Source organism: Falco rusticolus, chromosome 1 (genome assembly GCF_015220075.1).
Source record: "Falco rusticolus isolate bFalRus1 chromosome 1, bFalRus1.pri, whole genome shotgun sequence".
NCBI classification, from domain to species: Eukaryota; Metazoa; Chordata; class Aves; order Falconiformes; family Falconidae; genus Falco; species Falco rusticolus.
Genome location: NC_051187.1, coordinates 107,575,041 through 107,593,909, shown reverse-complemented (window position 1 = coordinate 107,593,909; position 18,869 = coordinate 107,575,041). Strand labels below are relative to the sequence as shown.

The following is an 18,869-nucleotide window of genomic DNA, read 5'->3' as shown; positions in this document are numbered from 1 at the left end:
CGCCTTTGCGGGCAGCTCCCGCGGGTCCCGCCGCCGCGGCGGTACTGGCACCCGATGATCGGCCGTGCCGGAGGGCGGCTTCACCTCAGTGGCGGCCGAGCCGCACTTGTACCGGCCCCGCGCCAGCGGCACCTCCCCCTCGCCCCCACCCGCGGGGCCAGGCGGGCGGGGGGGCCAGGGGCGTCCCCTCCTCTCCCGAGCGCCCGCTGCGGTAGGCGGCTGCTCCTCTCCGGCGCGGCTCGCCCCCGCCGCCTCAGTAGCGATGCTGTCCTAGCGAGGGATGATGACAGGGAGAGGAGAGGGGTAGAGCTGCCGCCGGGAGCCCGGTCTCTTGCTCGCCTCCCCGGCACTTCCCGGCCCCCGCATCGCGCTGCCGTCCTACCGGGCGGCGGGAGGCGAGGGCGGAGGGGCGGCGGGTTTTGTGGTGAGGGGCTTGTCCCCTCCAGGTGCGCGGTCCCCCGCCGGGCAGGGCTGTCCTCCTCCTCCTCCTCCCGCCGCCTTCCCCGCCACACACGCTGCCGGGCGAGGCCGGCCGGGAGCGGGAGCAGCAGCCGCCGCCTGAGGGGACCCTGACCATGTCGAGCAAGAGCAGGAAAAGCAAGGAGCAAGGGAGAGTGACCTTCCCCCCGCAGCAGGAGGAGGAGAAGGAGGAGGCAGAAGACGAGGAGCAGCAGCGCCGGCGCCGCGGCTGGAGAGGCGTCAACGGGGGGCCGGAGCCCCCGCCGCCGCCTCACAGAGCTGTGAAAACCCTCCGGGAGCCCTACGGCTACTACCCGCCCCCCCCGTTTGCCAGCACCATGTAAGTGGGGCCCGGGGGGCGCGTAGCGGGCGCTGGCCGGCAGCTCCCCCGGAGCGGCCGTGGGGGCCGCCCGCCGGACCCCGGCAAGTTGCGGCGCTCGGCCCGTCCCGCCGAGCCGGGGGCCGCGGCGGCAGCGCAGCCGCCCGGCCTGGCCCCGAGCGGCGGCTGGGGCGGGAGATGGGGCCGGCGCTGGCGGCTGGGGCGCGGAGGCTCCGGAGAAAGTGCCTGAGGGGACGGTCCGGCCGCCGCCTGCCCGCCCCGCTCCCTGCCCGGCCCCGGCTCCGGGCGAGGTGGGGGCAGCGGGCAGGCGTGCCGGGGCGGAGGAGATTCCCTCTTCTTTCCTCCCCCCCCTACCCCCGGCCGTTAGCGTAGCCGGCGGCAAAACCTAATTGTTGGCTCGGCTGAGGGAGGTTTAGAGAACCCACTCTACCCTCATGTACGGGCAGCGCTAATGCATCCCTTTTATATTTTTTAAAAAATCTAGGCTGTGATAAAACCAGACTCCCCACAGAAATCTAGGACACCTGTGCAGAAAAGCCTCAGTTCTTGAGATGCATCTTGTCCTGTTTGATGTCGTCGTCAGAAATTTCAGGTTTTTTAAGATGCAGTCATATATATATACATACATACCGACCATGCCTAGACTTACTGCAAGAGAAACAAATTCGGTTTTACTAACAGGGGTGGGAATGTTAACTTTCTTTGACTTAGAAAAGGAAAGTTGTCCATTAATTATTCACTTACATTTATAACGCGCTGCAATTTAGACAGACTTGCCTGTGAGGATTACTTGATTATTTTATACTTGCAGGACAATATTTAGTTCTTAATTAAATATTTTAATTACTGGGTGACACACACTTTGTTTTGAGTTTTAAGATAACATATTCAGCGTTTATAGAAGCAGCTTCAATTAAAATCACCCTAGAGACAAATGTAAAGTACAGAAATAATTAGAGTAGCGCTTGGAATGGGATAACTACAAATAAAAGTGCTTTTTACCATCCTGGCGCAGAAATTCTTCACAAATACACTGTACCTGGTGATCCAGACTTCGAGCAAGAGTGTCTTTCACAAGTCTTGAGCTGTCTGAAAGTTTGCTGGGTTTAAGTCGTTTGTCTGGGCTCTCTCTGTAGTTGATGGACTGAGAGAGGAAACGGCAGTGGCCAAAGCAGCGTAGTCATTTATTTTCTCTCTTGAGGTGCCTGTCTTTCTTCGTTCACCATAAGAAGAGCCTAGAGGATATAGTTTAGACTCAGACACTTTATTTTTAGACAGATGAAGCTAGCTCAGCTGAATTTAAGCTATGAGTCCTAAACTTCTGGATCCCTTTTAGGTTAGTGTCCTCCTAGAACTGTTGGCATATTCCTTTAGGAAATGGGTATTATGCCACCAGGGGATAAAACTGGAGTTCAGTTTGCACAGCTATAGGCATTTGAGCCTGGAGTAAGCTCCTACTCTTGGAATTGCTCCCTAGTATATAATTCTTATGATCCTGGCCCAGGAGTCGATCTCAGCAGTGATTGTGAGCCACTGCCCTGTGGACTGACAAAAGGGCTGACATTAGTCAGTGCCGCAGGAGCGTATTGAACTGACAGGGCATAGAGGCAAAAGACCCACAACTGCCTTTTCCCCTGTTATGTGCCCGTGGTCATCCTCAGCATAGCACTGCGATTTTTCTTCTGGAGTAACATTTTGCGTTTGCTACTAATGCCTAAAATCATAGCATATGTTAATGAAATAAATGAATATCAGTTTGCTCATAATGCACCAAGATTGATATGCGTAAGGCTCTAGTGTACACAAAGTGGGTATGAGAATCCTTGACAGGAAGAATTTATGGTCTTAAATATTCGGTACTGACAAACAGCGCCAGGGGAAAGAGACAGGAATATGTGAAGTAGTTTGCGCAAGAAGATGCACTTAGTTGGTATTTGAAATGGTTTCACTCTGAAAGCTGTAACCTGTGCAAGGTACCTGTCAGTGTACAGCTGGCTCCCTCCTGTGCCAAATATTGCTGGAAAATGTAATTAACCTCAGATTCCCACTAAGACTGCAGACTAGATGTAATACTTGTTTCACAAGGTACTATATGCCCCAGTAGGATAAATGTGAGCAAAACCTGTAAATTAAATGTTGTAGGCATCGAAAGCTTGATTTTCTGAGTCTCTGAAAATCGTAGCTTAGTTTCCTGAGTGGAACGACAGAACGCAAAGGACTGAGTGTAATAGGAGCTTTAAAATTCTTTGTTGCCACAGCCTTGTTAACTTGGTTCTTTCCTGGCGAGTTGTTTGCCTTTTTCTGTGTGTGCGTAGATGCACTCCTGGCATCAAAATATAGTCCTTCTTTTCCCACAGGAATTCAGATGGTTGGTATTTTCTGTTGAGGAGTTAGTGAAGAGTAATGGCAGGAAAAAGCTCTGCATAGTTTGTGGGGCAGGAGGAGAAGGAACAAACTAAGTGTGTGTATACCTCCTCCTGATATCTCATTCCGTTTTGTTCCATTTTTTGACTAATTCTTTCCAGTTCGGAGCCAGAACTTCTGTGAGCTGACATGAGGGCATTTTGGATGATGGATTATGTCGTTTCAGACCAGTGGGAGAGTATAGACCTGAGTCAGATTTTCAGCTGGCCTGATTTATGTTCTGCTGTTCAGCTGAATTAGCCTCCCTCTTCTGGAAAGCCCAGGCAGTAGTTCACAGAAGGGAGAAGGAAGCTCTCATTTTAATACATTTTAGATTTGGTGCAGAGATTCCCAAATTGTGTCTGCACATGCAAGCTTCCATGAAAACATACATGGGTGTGACACTGTTTTTACTGGTGAAGAAACAAATTTACCAGCAGCCTCTTCAGGCACATGGCTGTAGCAGAGCTTGGAGGGTTGGAAAAGCCTTGGTTTGCAAGAGGTAGTGAGGGTGGGGAGGGATTGCTCCTCTAACTGCCTGTGGCCCTGCACGGGGCCAGGAGCTGCTACCTCACATGGATTGATAGTCTTTTCCTGTGATGGTAACAAAACACATGCTTGAGATCACTTAGTTTAAGAGATCTCAGGAGTCACGAGCTAAAAATTTTGCACATAGATATGTGCATGTGTAAGGCAATCATCATTCCTTTGTTTTAAAACTGGGACCTCAGACATTAGTTTTAGCAGAACAAGAGGCACAATTGGCATCTCCTATGCGGCTCACTCTGGTTTGTTGCTTTTAAAGGTGCGTGCACATCGCTGTTTCCGTGATGCGCTTATCTGATCTGTCTGTAATCACTGGACTGCATTTCCTTTCCAGGGTTAGAATGGAATCAAGATCACTAGTGTTGCAGTGTAGTTTAGCAGTGGGGTAAACTGCCTTGTAAATTGTTGATGCCATTCTTTATTGCATTTAACAGTTCAGGGTGAATTGTTCTTCAGTACAAATGTTAGAAAATTGCTCTACAGATCTGGGAAGGCCAAGAATGTTTCTCTAACTTCTTTTCTTTTAAAATTGCTTATGCAATTTTCACTGTTAAAAAATAGACTTAGGAACAAGATTATAAATCTTTTGAATTGCTGTTGATGAGGCAGTGAACAGCAGAACACAAGGAATTCTCAGGTCAACTGTTTGTCCCACGTTTCTGCCCTTCTACTACAATGCTGAAAGTCTGAGCATGAAAAGAGATAGTTGAGCTAACAGAGTAGAAATCTGTAATTGAAACAATTCATGGTAGAAGCAGAGGAATCATCATGCTTACTTCAGTCCTTTACAGTTGCTGTGCTGCTCAAATTTCTAGCTTTGTACATAGGAGTAACTCTATCCATGCAACATACGATGCAATAAAAGGTCATACTAAATGTGATGCATGCGAAACAGGAGGCAAGTGGCCATTGCTTGTTTAGTGGAAATTTTTTAACAAATATTTTTTTATTGGGCATGTAAAGGTCATACATTTTAGATGAAAATATTTAAGGTAAAGATAAATATGTTATAATATAGGATAGGTTTTTGTGTCTTACGACATTACCTGGTATGTAGCATACATGTTGTTCAGAGTGTACATAACATTGCTCGATGTGAAAGCTTGTGATACTTATTGTTAGGTAAAGACCTTGAGAGGTGGTTTACTCCTTTAGGAGCCGTGGCCTCAGTAATGTGAGAGTTCTCAGCAAAGCTGAAATAGAGGTGCCCTGCTTTTGTGTTATTCAACAAGGGGCTGACTTAGGGTCCTGTCACGTCTTGGTTAATTGTCTTCTAGTAAGTTATGTTCATTTACAGCTATTGCTGAAGTTACTGAGAGTTTGCCTAAGTATGAAGCAATGAACTAGACTTAAGCTGGTAGTAGTATAGTTAGTATATAAAACTTCTAATTTGAGACCATCCTTATTTCACAGTGATGAATGAATGATTCTGAAGGTTGGTGCAGAGTTCCTGAAGTTCTTCCTTCTTGCCAGTGAAGCTCTGTGGTTCCTTGAAACAGCAGCCTAACTGGTGCACACTTCAGACCAAGTGAAATGTGTCCAGATGTGGTGGAACTGGTGTACTTGAGTTAAAGCGATTGCTCTTCTCCAGTTCCATGCTGCTTATTTGTGCTGAGCAGCAAATGGAGGCTTGAAGCTTTATAGACCCCTTGGCCATTTTTCTGCTGTGTAAGGTGAAAAATGGTTGTGGAAAAAACTGCAGGAGCAAAAATGCTGCTTCATGTCAGTAAAGGGGACAAGTAAAGGAATTCTCTCCTCTCACCTTCCTGCTGCATACCACGTAGTATAATTATGGAACCTGTGTACTAGGACTAGAACTTTACTTAATGTCATGGTGTATCTTTGCTGAAGAGTTAATGTAAAACAACTGGGCATTTTTCTTGCTTGGTGTTCTTTTGGATTTTTTGCCATGCGTTCTACAGATTTTTAAATTTTTGTGTTCTTTCAACTATTTTGGGAACAGTTGGGAATAGGAACATCACGATTTCCATCTCTCCGTTCCTCTTTTAATGTAAGTTGTCAGCTTCTTACAGAGACAAGGTTGAGAATATGAACTTTAAAGGCTTTAGGAAATAGAACACAAATAATTAATGCACACTTAGTTCTATTTTAATCATATTTTTAAGCCAGTCTAATGATATTTAGAGATGCAACTTGAGATTTTGTTGTTTTATTTCAGTTGACAAATATTACATATAGAATGTGCTGAAAATGGTTAAACAGTTAAAACTAAAATTTTAACCATTTCCTTAATGCGTTGGGATAGCCTAAAAATATTAGATGAAAGAACAGGAGAGCAGAAAATGGAATAGGAGACCTTGTACCCAGTGCTTCTTGCCTGCAGTACTCTGACCAGAGCTGCGCTGACTTCGAGGTCTTTGAATTTGCTGAGGGAAGAGGGGAAGAAGAGAGCAGAGAGGTATGGATGAACCTGACAGTCTTCTGGCTGTGTGGTGCTGTACAAGATTTTTTGCTTTTTGGTTGGTTGGTGGTTTTTTTTGAAGTCTGGACAATATTGTAGCCATTCAAATACCAAGCAACTTTCATCTTTATTTTGAGAAGATACTGCAGTCACTTCAAATATATCATTTTTGTCACAAGATTTATAGCTAAGGATATCTTTCTTGTTGGGAAGATATTCTAATGTAACACCTTTGGAAGGATATATATCTTTTTACGGAAGTCAGATGAGTCATCTTCGTCAGACAGTGGGTTTTGAAAGAAAGGTATCTAAACCAGAAAGTAAGTGTCATATTTCAAAATATTCTGAAAAATTAAACTGAATGTAAAGAGGGAAATATATTGTTATGTATTTCATAAGAGATAAATGAGATTCAGGGTGGCAGTTTAGAGTTGTCTTAAATCAAGAAGTCAGAGTGTGTCAAGTTGTTCTTTGTCTTTTTTACTTTTTAATACCCATACTTTTTTCTTCATAACCTTACGGTAAACAACTATATTTCTGTGACGATGTTTTTAGATGTGGAGGAAGAATAGAAACATAACAGCATATCAGACAATGAGATCTTGTTTAAAAGGTAACTCTGAAAAGAGTTATATCTGGTTTTACTTGAGATTTTGTTGGGGAATAAGGTAGTAGCATGGTGTGGCTTTTCGCCACGTGCACTCTATCCTTATATCTGGGGTACTCCCAAATGTGAAATATGCCTGAGCTTTAAGACATTAAATCAATTCTATGTTTAACAGTTAGAGTCACAAATCCACTCTGTTGTGGAGCCTGTTTCATAGACTTAAAGAAAGTGGTACAAAAGTGAGGAGAGAGAAAAAAAAAAAAAAAAAAAAAGATCCTGTCATTTTGACAAAGCAGTTTTGGCACGTACTTCAAAAAGTGAACACCAGTCAGCATTGCTTGTACTGCAGTGCCACTCAGGTCATCTCTGGTAGTCCAGAAACACCAACCACAGATGAAAATGTAAAAAGATCAAATGCTTCATCCCAGGAGAAGCCTGCCCTTGGTAATGATTATCACAGTCCCTTCACTTGGTCTGCATTGGAAATGCCCATTTGTGTTAACTGAAATGTTCAGAGCATGGACTAGCTTTCATGATATTTATAGCTGTGATAAAGTGATTAAGACTTTATATTTTGCTGAATTTATTACAACTGATGCAGATAGCTGGAAGGCCAGACGTATTCTTATAACCTGAATAGAATTAGTTATGCCTGATGAAAACTGTTAGGGCTGACATTGCTACACATGGGGAAATCCATTGATGTCAACAGGCATATTTTGTGCAGTGGTAATATAGCTACGCTCATTGTTGAAAGATCACACAGAAAAAACCCCACCTGCATTTAAGAGGCTGTTGCTCTGGTTGTGGATTTGAACCTGGAGCAATGAGAATATGTGGCTTTTAAAGCTGCCTGAGCAGGTTCCATTGTGTTCACTTAAATGCTTAGTCTTTGTGTGTGCCAAAGTGTGTGTGGTGGTTTTGCCTTAATTCTGTCCTTTTGCAGACGAATTGGGTTTGCTTAAAAAGGGCCGTTTAATATTTTGTTTTGCCTTCATCATTCATTGTGTGGACCCACAGCTCTCTTAATGCACATTACCTGGCTTTTGTACTGGGAGTAGAAGATTCATTTCCTCTTCAGTTTTCTTGTCTGGCCTTTTACTCTTGTATCTGCCAAAGTGAATAAATTAATTTTCACAATGTCTGTGTAACATCCAACTGTTCTTTTTCTATAGATGAGGAACAGAGGCACGTAGGACTTAAGGACCAAATTTGAAATGTATAAGGTTTGTTTGTCCCTATATAGTGTATATGTAGTGTTATATGTATTCAAAGCACACCGTCCTTTAATTCATATATTGTTTATCAGTTGCACTGGTGTCTCTGTGCCCATCAAATCAGCTCAAGTGATCTCTATTCCTTGAGCTAATGGATTAACTGATAGCAGCTGGAGGCTGTCTTTCTCAGTATTAAGCTGGACTAGAAAGGAAAGGGAGATTGCTGATAGATTTCACATTTATTTGCAGACGGTAGTGAAGGAAGGTTATGGTATCCCAAATAACTTTTTAGGCCTTTGGCATCTGCTCTGGCAGGCATAAATGATTTTGTTCTTCCTTTAGCTGTGGTCACTTTAGCCTAATCCCCTCTATTCTGTTGTTTGAGGCCTTGCCAGGCAGTTGTTTCCTGTTGCTGTTTTCTCCAGCTAGGTAGTGTCTGCTTCTCAACCTCTTGTCCTAGGTATGTTTTCTTTGCAGCTCCTAGTCTCACTTATCTGAACCTCCTCTCCCCTCTTTAGTCTCCTTAACTTGTTAGATCCAGCTCAGCATCTGATCTGTTGGTTCTCTCAGACCATTCCTGTTTGCTCCCTGCTGCTCTCAGTCAGTACCTTCACTGGTTCATAATTCCAGTTTCTGACTTTCCTGATTTAGCTTGCTCACCCTTTCTTTTACCGCCCCCCCCCCCCTTTTTTTTTTTTCCCCTCTTTCTGTTCTTGCACTCAGTTTTTGAGGGGAGTTCACAGCCTCCCTGGTTCTCAGTTCCCTTTCCTAAACAATCTCCCTTTCCTCCACCCAGGTTTCCTTTTTCCAGTACAGCTTGCCATCCCTGTTTTCATTTTCATTCAGTAGATCTTTGGCTTTCCCATTTTTCTTGATTGTATTACAAGAATGCATGAAGGCTTTTAAAGATATGTATATACTCATGTAATAACATCAGGTAGCATCTTTTCAGCTTCTGGAATGGTAGATGGATAATAGAAATAGGCCCAACATAACCCACGGCATTGCAGAAGTCCAAGTGGAGTGAGAGCTGATCCCAGTCCATACTGGATCATGCCCAGTGTCTCAATCTGTGAGCAGTTTAGTTACTAGCATCCAGAAAATGTGTTGAATGTGCATGAACTGTTGTTTTTCAAAGACTTATAATTTAGCCAGACTGACTCGTGTGTAGAATCTTCCAGACTTGGTTAATGCTTCTAGTAGTAACACTGGATGAGAAGTCTGAGATCAGGCTTCACTGTGTATTGCTTGGCCAGACATCGGGAAGAAAGCTTGTTTTCACCTCTCATTTATGTGAACTACAATATGGTAAGCATAAATATTGTCTTCCTTAAACCATCAGCTTGAGTGCTTATGGTAGGTAGTATTAATTACTACTGGAAGTAGTACAGTAGATGTTTTTTCATTTTGTATACATACTAAAGTGAGTTGAGAGGGTTTTCTGAAGAGATGTCTTACGTAAAGAAAAAAAACAACCCACAACCACTCTTGACCATGGTAAACAAAACAGAAATGGCCTGTGGCATTGAACCTGTAAGTGCCTTTAGATTGCAAACAAGCAAGCACAAAGGCAGAAGGATCACAATAAAGAATACTTCTTGTCTATAGATGGGCAAATGACAAGGGCCAAAATAAGTCATGATTGTAGCCACAGTAGTGGAAGCTACAAATAACCAACATGGTGAAATCCTGTTGCCTTTTTGTTTTCTCCGTAGGTACATTGAAGAGAGTCCGTCACTGAGACGTATGACTATGATGAGGGAAAAGGGAAGGCGACAGGCCATTAGAGGCCCAGCATTCATGTTCAACAACAGGGGCACCAGTCTTACAGCTGAAGAAGAGCGCTTTCTAGATGCAGCAGAGTATGGGAACATACCTGTGGTGCGCAAAATGCTGGAGGAGTCGAAAACACTGAATGTCAACTGTGTTGACTACATGGGCCAAAACGCCTTGCAGCTTGCTGTGGGGAATGAACATTTGGAAGTGACAGAACTTCTGTTAAAGAAAGAGAACTTGGCACGGATTGGAGATGCCCTGCTGCTTGCAATCAGCAAGGGCTACATTAGGATAGTGGAAGCAATTTTGAATCATCCTGGGTTTTCAGTAAATAAGCGACTGACTCTGAGCCCTTGTGAGCAGGAGCTCCAGGATGATGATTTTTATTCCTACGACGAAGACGGTACCCGCTTTTCTCCAGATATCACTCCCATAATTTTAGCTGCCCACTGCCAAAAATACGAAGTTGTGCACATGCTACTGATGAAAGGAGCAAGGATAGAGAGACCTCATGATTATTTCTGCAAATGTAATGACTGTACAGAGAAGCAAAAGCATGATTCTTTCAGTCACTCAAGGTCAAGAATAAATGCATACAAAGGACTGGCTAGTCCGGCTTACCTGTCCCTCTCCAGTGAAGATCCGGTACTTACTGCTCTAGAACTCAGCAATGAACTTGCCAAGTTGGCCAACATTGAAAAAGAATTCAAGGTAATGGTGTTTTGGTGTTTCTCTCTGTTATTGTTTTAAAGTTGCTGCTACTTCATGGTGTCCTTTGATGCTTGAAATTATTCGGTGTCTTTGCTTTTTCAGTTGCAAATGCTTTCATGATATTTATTGTCTCTTTTGTTCTTGATTTCGTAGTTTTCCATATGTAAGCCTTTAAAAAAGAATGCTTAATGAAATTTCTTTTGCACCTACTGTGTATGAAGAAAATGGGAAGAAGGGACAGCGTGTATTCTGATAAACTTGCAGCAGATGGAAAACAATTTTGGTTGATGTAGCAGACAAAGATTATTTTTAGTTACAAATGCTGGGTAATTTTAAGTGCAGAAAGCAGAAACATTACACTTTTCTTGAGCATGCTGCAGCATTGACCTTATTCCCTCTTTTTTTTATTTGTACTAATTTTGAATGATGTCTCCAAATTGTTAAGAATATAGAAAGGGGGGGGGGTGATGCACCTTTTGGAAATGTCACTTGTTCAAAACCAGCTGTTAGATTGATTACAAACGTAGGTCCTGTTACCTGGCTTTGAGCTGTATCTGGTTTAGTATATCAGTGCCCTGACTTCCCTGTATATTTCAGCTTCTCCATCAGACAAGTAAATATTATTGACAATTAATGATTGATTAATAATATACATTAACTAATGATTAGTTAACTGTTTCCCAGTGCCTTTGTTTTAATGATTTTGCAGTTCTATTGAATACCTTGAAAAATGCAGTAACACTCGCCTTTCCCCTTGCCCACCCCCCTTCTCTGCCAACCAAACCCCACAAAAAAATGAAACCCCAGTAGGCTGCATGTAATAAGAAAAGCTCAGCTTTGGGAATGACAGATTGTTCTCAGTGAGTAGTGATATCAACAGCATTGTTTCTAGTTTTAATGAAAAATTTGTTTCTGCAGGGTCAGTGTTGGGTACCAATTGTTTGTTAAGTATCTTCATAAAGGATCTGAGAGAGGGAAAAGATGCATTAACCTTTTCAAACAACAGCAAACATTGCTAACACTGTGGAATACTCAGAAGAAATATACAACAACGTAGAGAAATAGAGACAGAAATTAATAAAGTGAACTTTACCAGAAGAGGAACAAACAGTTTTAAACCGTTGAGAAAGAATAGCTCCACACGTGGCTGAGTGACTTAAAATATAATTTAAAAATAAGATGTCAGTGCTGAGAAGGATTCATGTGTTACGCCATGCACTACAAAGTGTAAAAGTTGGCTTGAACTTTTACTCTCCTTCCTTTGCTGAATGAACGCTGCCATACGATGCTGCGTACTGTGTGATTTGGCAAATGGATTGAGTACTTGCTCAATGTATTTATTCAGGAGTATAGGGAAAATGTCAGATTTTTCTTTTCCCTCTGTTGAAAAAATACTGAACTGGGAAAGCCCTTTGTGAACATAAAATTGAAGAATTAGAGAAGTTTTATCATAGCACAGAGCTTCTTGGCTTGTGTGCTTCACACAATGAATTACAGGTAAGTGCCTCATTTAGAGACCATTATAGAGGGTTAAATCACTGATGTGTATCGGTCCTGTTTATTGATTCCTTTTCAACTAGGCCAATAACCTGAGAGCCACAGGGTCTCCAGAATTGTGTGACCAAGATGGAGGTTTATGGGTTTTCTGAATGACGGTTCAGTGGTGTGGATGCAAACCTTTTTCCCCACCCCCTAGCCTTCCTTTTTGTCTCCTGCGGTTTCATAGAGACAAGTTTTCTTCTAGGTTGGCACCTTAGAAACTCTACCATCCATCTTTTTCTTTCTAATCCTGCATACAAATTTTGTTGTTATACCTGTATTCAAAAGCACTGGTGGGTTTGGGGACTCAATTTAAGTGCTGTGCAACTCCCTAGGAACCCAAAATACAATCTCTGCCACCAAAAGCTAAATTAAGGCAAACTGTATCATGTTTTTGTAAGGGGAGGATGTAGATGGTTAGAACTGAGTAGAAAAATTTCGGTAAAAATATAAATTCAGGGGAAGCTCCCATATCATAGGTACTAATACCATGAATACAAATTTCATCAGAAAAAAAGCTCGAAGTTTTGGAGGAGCAAAACTGATTTTTTTGGCTGGACTTCTCATTTCAAACCAGACCTTAAAAAAAATACTTTGTTTTTTAAAATATTAAATTGTCACAGAATAAAATATTCTGGTTTTCAATTTTTTCTTGTTTTTCTTTTGTTTTTCTTTTTCTGAACTCTTTAGGCTCTATTCATTGATATTTTGGGATGCCTAAGAACCCAAGAAATCCTCTATTTTCACAGATTTCAGTATTTTTGTGTAGTACTTACATGGCTGCTAACCTTGCCAGTGGTACAAGGTAATGCAGTTTGGGCACCTACAGTAGAAATTGTTCCTGGCTCCTTGCTAGCATGGAGATTTCGGCTTCTCATCAACACCAAAATTTTCAGTGAAATAATTACTCTCCTCATTGACCTAACGTCTGTCTCTTTTCCTTTTGATTCTTGTGTGTCTCAGGGTTTGGTTTTTTTCAGTTTCTACCAAGCCTGGTAGGAGAGTTGCTTGTCTTCCTCTGGCAGCGATGGTTGGCTGCCCTTACTGGGTAGAAGGGGTAGCGGAAAAGGGAGGAAGGGAGGGAGGAGGAAAAAGAAGAGGGGAGGAATTTTTTAGTATCACTGTTAAACCCAGTCCAGAAAGAGTTGTAATTGCATGGCTGGTGAGAAGACTGTATATTCACTGGGGCTGTGGGCAGGTCTGGTCTGGCATGGATGTAGTACAACATGCTGCACTGAAAGCTGTAGAGGTAGATCAAGGAGAAAGCAAGCAGCGCTTCCGTGTCTTGCAGAATTCTGTTGTGAGAGCTTGACACATTTGATGTAAGTCCAATTTGTAACTGTCTGATCGGTGCTTTCTTCGATGTCATGTGAATGTGTTTTGCTAATAACTGTGTGCTTTATCATGTCCCAGAAGAGAAGGCTTCTAGTCCAACATTTGCACTCCCTGTGAGGCAGAATGACTGATAGACTTCTGGCGCACTCTCCTTTAGAATCATCACTGGAAATGCTTAAGTATTCCAATCAAATTCAGTCTGTAGTGCAACACAAGCAGAATTGTTTGAGAGTAAAGAAAAATGGACAAAATAGTTCAACTCGCACAAGAAATTGACAAATCTGTTTAAAGGCAATTTTGATGATATTCATGATTTATGCCTAGTATCTGTGGTACATTAAGGCCCATATCATTTCCTGGGCATGCTCACAGCAATGCTTTTCCTGGATGTGGAGAGCTTGTAATAAATTATTTTAATTTAATTTAAAAATACTTTTCTAGGTGATTTTCCCACAGAGAAAGAATATAGGGTGAACCTGTTTAAAAATGCCTGAGGGCCAAGCTTCCTAGTAAATGCTTGCTAACCTTCTATCTTTTGCATATACAAAGTCCAGTCTTTCTTTATCACTTATGATTTACCCTAACAAATTCTCATGCTCGTGTGCAAACCAAAGTTTGCACAAGTGTATTAGAAATGTGGGAAGGTGGCTTAGGACATACATTCATGATAGTCAGTTCCCCATGAATATTAAAAAACCTTATTAATAACTCTGATTTTTATTTTTATTTTCTTTCCCCTTCAGAAATAAGAGAAAGGATTCAAAGAAACCAGTGAATCCTCATTTTTCCTGAAAGATGCAAGACACATAGCCAAAAATAAGTACTGAAAATGAGTAAAAATAGATGGGGAAACAGGAGCCCTAAAGACCATTTCACTCTACTTCTTTTGTCCTCAAGCTTCCTTACTTCTTACTCCTTCATGAAATCCTTGTTTGAAGCTCCTGTTGCTCCTTTTGCTATTCTTCGTCTTTGTTATTGTTTCTTCTTGACATTATTACCATTTTTTGTTCTTTGCATTCCTGCATCCACTAGTCATCTTCCCCTATTTTCTTCTTTTAAGTTCCTTCTGAATTCCCTTTTTTCGTATCTCCCTTCTAAGTGCTCACCTAATTTTCTTTACTTTTTTTTTTTTTTTAACTCGGTCTTCCTCACTTTAGTTTCTTTATTGCTTTATCTAATCCTGGTAAAACATGGCTGGCTTGTCTGAACATGCTGGGTGACTCCTCTTTAGGTCTGGAAACCAGCTAAGGGAACAGCAGAGGTTATCAGTGCCTGGCTGTCTAAGCAGCAATCTCCAGTATAGCGGCATGTCATCCCTGTGGCCAAGGCAGGTGCCACAGTATTTAGTTTACTTTCCTTGGCGATCCTAGTCCCCATTCCAGGGATTGACAGCAGGATTTCAGATGATGTCAGAAATTTCAGTTTGTTTTATCTGAGTCAAGACTGCTACCACATCATAAAAAAACCCCTTTACTCTTTCATGCCTATTGCTGTCACACCAAATTTCAGTTCCTTGAAGCAGCTGAGAGATTCCTTCTTGTCAGGTTTTTAGGAGTGTTTTATATGTAGTAGAGATAGTTAGAAAGCAAGCAGCATTGTTGATGAAGTTCTGCATCTAAGTTACAAACCTAAAATTATTCTTCACTCTGGGCTTCTTCACCAATTTTAGTATTTTTAAGAGCTTTTATAACCAATGTGCCTGATCTGAAAGTGATTTCAAAGTATATATAATCTGCTGATTTGATTCCTTTCTTTTGCTGACAAGGACAAAAACTGTTAAGTTAGAAAAAGTTTAGAGTGGCATTCTACTGGCATCTGCCTTTGTGAGCAGTTAGAGATCTCAGAGGTGTACCACTTTGTACCTGATTAGACTGGCTAGGGAAGTTCAGTGTGGAACTGTATCTTGTCTTAATGTAAAAAAAGTGTTCATTACCATAGTTGGAGAATCATGTTTTCCAATCGCAGTAGCACCACAAAATACTGGGCAATACAAGCATTCTCAATTTCTGTGTTTTCTTATTATAATTTTTAGCAGACCCTGGCCACCGTGGCTGCTGTAGCTTAGTTGCTTGATTGAAGTTAATTGATATTTACCCTCCTCCCTGAGAACTTTAAAAGTGTGACTGCACAGTGATGGGAGAATTTCTAGCAGTCAGAACAGCTGATGGAACTTTCTTTTGGAGTCATCATAGAAAAAAAAAACATCTCAAGGTAGCTAAAAAGCCACATAATTGTTTCTGTATACCAGCTTTCAACTAAATGCTGTCCTGTGTAAGCATGTTCAATTCTCCCAGTTGAAATTGCGCTAGCTGATACCATGTCAGAATTTGGTCTATCATAGCAAGGATCAAAAAGATTGTAGTCCTGTTTTATATAGGATAAATCCCTGTTCTCGGTTTTGCTAAAAGCCCCTACTGAAACCAATGGAAGATGTGGACGTGCATCTAAAAGCGGAATTTGTCACCGTTCCAAGTAAATTTACATAGTGTTATCTCAGCTGAACTAACAAAGAGTGTTCAAGCTTGATTTACGTTGAGGTCCAACTTTTAAAAGGACAGGGCCCAGATCCATAATCATTACTGCAATTATGTGCTTTATTTGCATATACAGTTCCTGCAGTTATATATGTAAACTATATGCATGATCTCAAAATGGCCATTTATTACATAATACTCAACATAAGTCTATGGTTGCATATAATGTGTGTGAACTAGTTAGGCAACTGTGCATAGCCACAAACTGTGGTGCTTACAGGAATGTGACGCTCATAATAGAAAATGGATCTATATGTTTTGTTTGACTGCATGTGATTGCTCAGTGTACATTTTCTTTGGAATAGTTCAAAATTTTAAGTGTGAAGTCGGCTGAAGATTTTAATTGATATGCTTCATTCTTTGCATACAGGTCGATATTTTCTTTGTAAAAATTCTAGATGAACTCATAAGGTAGTCTTTAGTGTTATGAGTGAGGACAGAATATGCAAAGTTGGGCAGGCTGAGATCCAGCCATTGACGTGTGCCAGAGTCCTCCACTACTGCTCGTGAGACACAGTTCTGCAATTCCAGTCGTCATCAGTTGTCCATTATGTACCAGTGTCAGCTACAGTATCTGTGAAATGCAGAATACAGGCTGGTATTTTTGATGTTACAAAGATGTCTGTGTAACCAGTTATTTTTTCGAGAGAGTTACCATTTAAGATGATATAGCTAGTAAAACCAGCTGAGTTAGGTTGTGAATTAATTGAAGAAGCACTTTGTTGATCAAGTCCCTGTACTATGCGCAAAGAACCCCACTATATAAGCAGGGTTATTGGTGCCTTACTCAGCGTTCCCCTGAAGATCAGCTTCACATTAACAAATTGGCAACTTGCACAGCATGTAGCAGGGCTTTTTGAACATGGATACTCCAGATGGGGAGTTCTGGTAGCCTTGTTTATGACCCGTAAGAGATGAGGGATCTGGTGGCTTCATTTGTATATTCTCAAGAGTAAGCAGAGGTGTATGTGGATGACTAAGACCACAGATTCTGGTTTTTGATATTCACACAACACCCTAGAGGTAGAAGGCTGTTTGAGAATTGCATCCCATGGTTACAATGTGGGTAGTGTTTCTCTGTTTAATTTTGTAAAGCGATCAAGTAGACGGATGTAAATTTGATTTGCTAATCCATAAGTAAGTAAACACCTGAAGAGGGAAATCCGACAAGTTTTCCTAGTGTAAGATTCAAAGCCTGAGTCAGATAGCACATACTCGTTTTCAGTTCTCGTAATAGCATTTATAAATAATGTAGCCTGAATTTAATCCTTAGATTTGACACAGTAAAATTTAATCCATCGTATCTTTAATCTTGTCTGACAATAAGCATAACTTTCATAAGCAAGTGATATATCCACCTATCAAGAAGCATGTAGCACTGGTAATTTTTCAGTAAAAATGTGGGTAACTGTTGTGTAGTAGGCAAGTAGTCCATGCAAAGCAGGAACCAGCAGGGCCATTCACAGAGTGGACGGGAGTATTTTTTTGGGATGTCAGTTAATATAGTGTGAGTTTTGAGGGCAGGAGCTTTGCACTCTCTGCCAGGATGAGTCAGAAGCTCTGACACACTTGTGGGAATGAGTTTGCATTTGTGAGAGAACAGCAAAATGAAACAATCTGTAGTCTATTGAAATAACAGTCTTAGTGAGATACTGCTGCAATCGCAATTCGTCTCCCTTTTGCCAAAGTAAAGTGATTTTATGCCACTTTGCCATTTGTAGGCGATGTTTCACAATTGTAACTGCCAGTGAAAATGTATTCTTCTTGCTTAGTTTGCACTAACTGAGAAAACTATGTTAATTGATCTTTTAAACTGTGTGTGTGACTATAACAGAAACTTACTTGAATGTTTACGTTTGATGAACCTGATGCTAGGCTGTACTTGGGTACTTGCATATGTGTGAGACTTGGTTTATAGCATTTTCCTGACTTTCATATGGAAGTTGTTAGAGAAGCAGCTTCTTAGTAATGTAACATTTCTGTGTTATTTTAAAGAAAAAGAGAATAATTAATAGGTAAAGAAAATGGAGTGAACCTTTAGCAAGAGTAACTATTGTTACTTCCTACCTGTTACGAGGTCCACTGTTTCTCTTTCCCTTTCTGCACAGTTAGAGTAATGAGAAAAGACTTAAATGAAGACACTCCCTGCAACTTGACAATCTGTGTTCACTCATGCAAGGACACAATTGGGGTTGTCTTATATCATAAAGCACTCGAATAATACAAAAGCATTTAAACTAAACTTCATGAAACCTTAATGAGATGTCACCTTTGAGCATAGATAGAAATCATACTAAAGCAAAGACTTTTTTTTTCATGTAAAGTTACAAGTGCCTGCACATTCAAGTGAGAAAGAATGTAGTTTATCTTTTAGCTATATAGTACTACTGCTGAAGTCAGTGAAGTTAGTATATCCTCCCATGTGCTGCAGAGGATTTACAGCTACTTTATAGCGTTAAAGAAAAATTGATTGTCAGTTTTATTCCTGTTGAATTAATATTATGCTCTGTCTGGCGATCATTGTGGGTTTTGCCCAGCCATCTCAGTAAATTGCCTTTCTTTAGCTGTAGTGAAATGTGTAAGTAACTGTTGCTTGAAATTGGAAATTTAAGGAAGAGTGTTCAAGTTTGCACAGATCCGTAATAATTCTGTTGTGAAAACAATATAAACAGTATTAAGAGCATACGACTTCAGTGAACTGAAGACATGGTATTCTTTTTGGATTTACTCAAGATGTCTTTAGTCTTTGCTTTGTCTTCACTGAAGAAAGTCCCCATTTCTTTTTACATTGTCTTACAGCTTTATGGTTTGCTTAATATCCTTTGCAAGCCTGACTTCTAGCAGTTTATGCTTGTAGTTCATGGCCTCTATAACTAGACTGTGAGGAAAGACTGTTCCCCTTTGCTTTAAGACTGCTGCTCTAGCCACCATTCTGGAGTCTTCCTTTGCAAGGTTTTTTATCTCTGTAGGAACTGATGTC

The 18,869-nt window shown here is 41.4% G+C and overlaps 1 protein-coding gene across 3 annotated transcripts in view; it reads left to right on the top strand.

Annotated features, from left to right (window-relative positions):
* The first annotated feature begins 164 nt into the window (after positions 1 to 164).
* The window catches only part of TRPC3 (transient receptor potential cation channel subfamily C member 3), a 44,608-nt gene continuing 25,903 nt past the window's right edge, over positions 165 to 18,869 (top strand). For 2 of the 3 annotated variants that reach the window (XM_037394698.1, XM_037394708.1), the window contains exons 1-2: positions 165 to 799; positions 9,710 to 10,481. In XM_037394698.1, coding sequence (XP_037250595.1) covers positions 576 to 799; positions 9,710 to 10,481 — 996 coding nt within the window. In that variant the 5' untranslated portion in view covers positions 165 to 575. The remainder of the gene's footprint in view (positions 800 to 9,709; positions 10,482 to 18,869) is intronic. The other variant, XM_037394688.1, reaches the window with a different exon arrangement.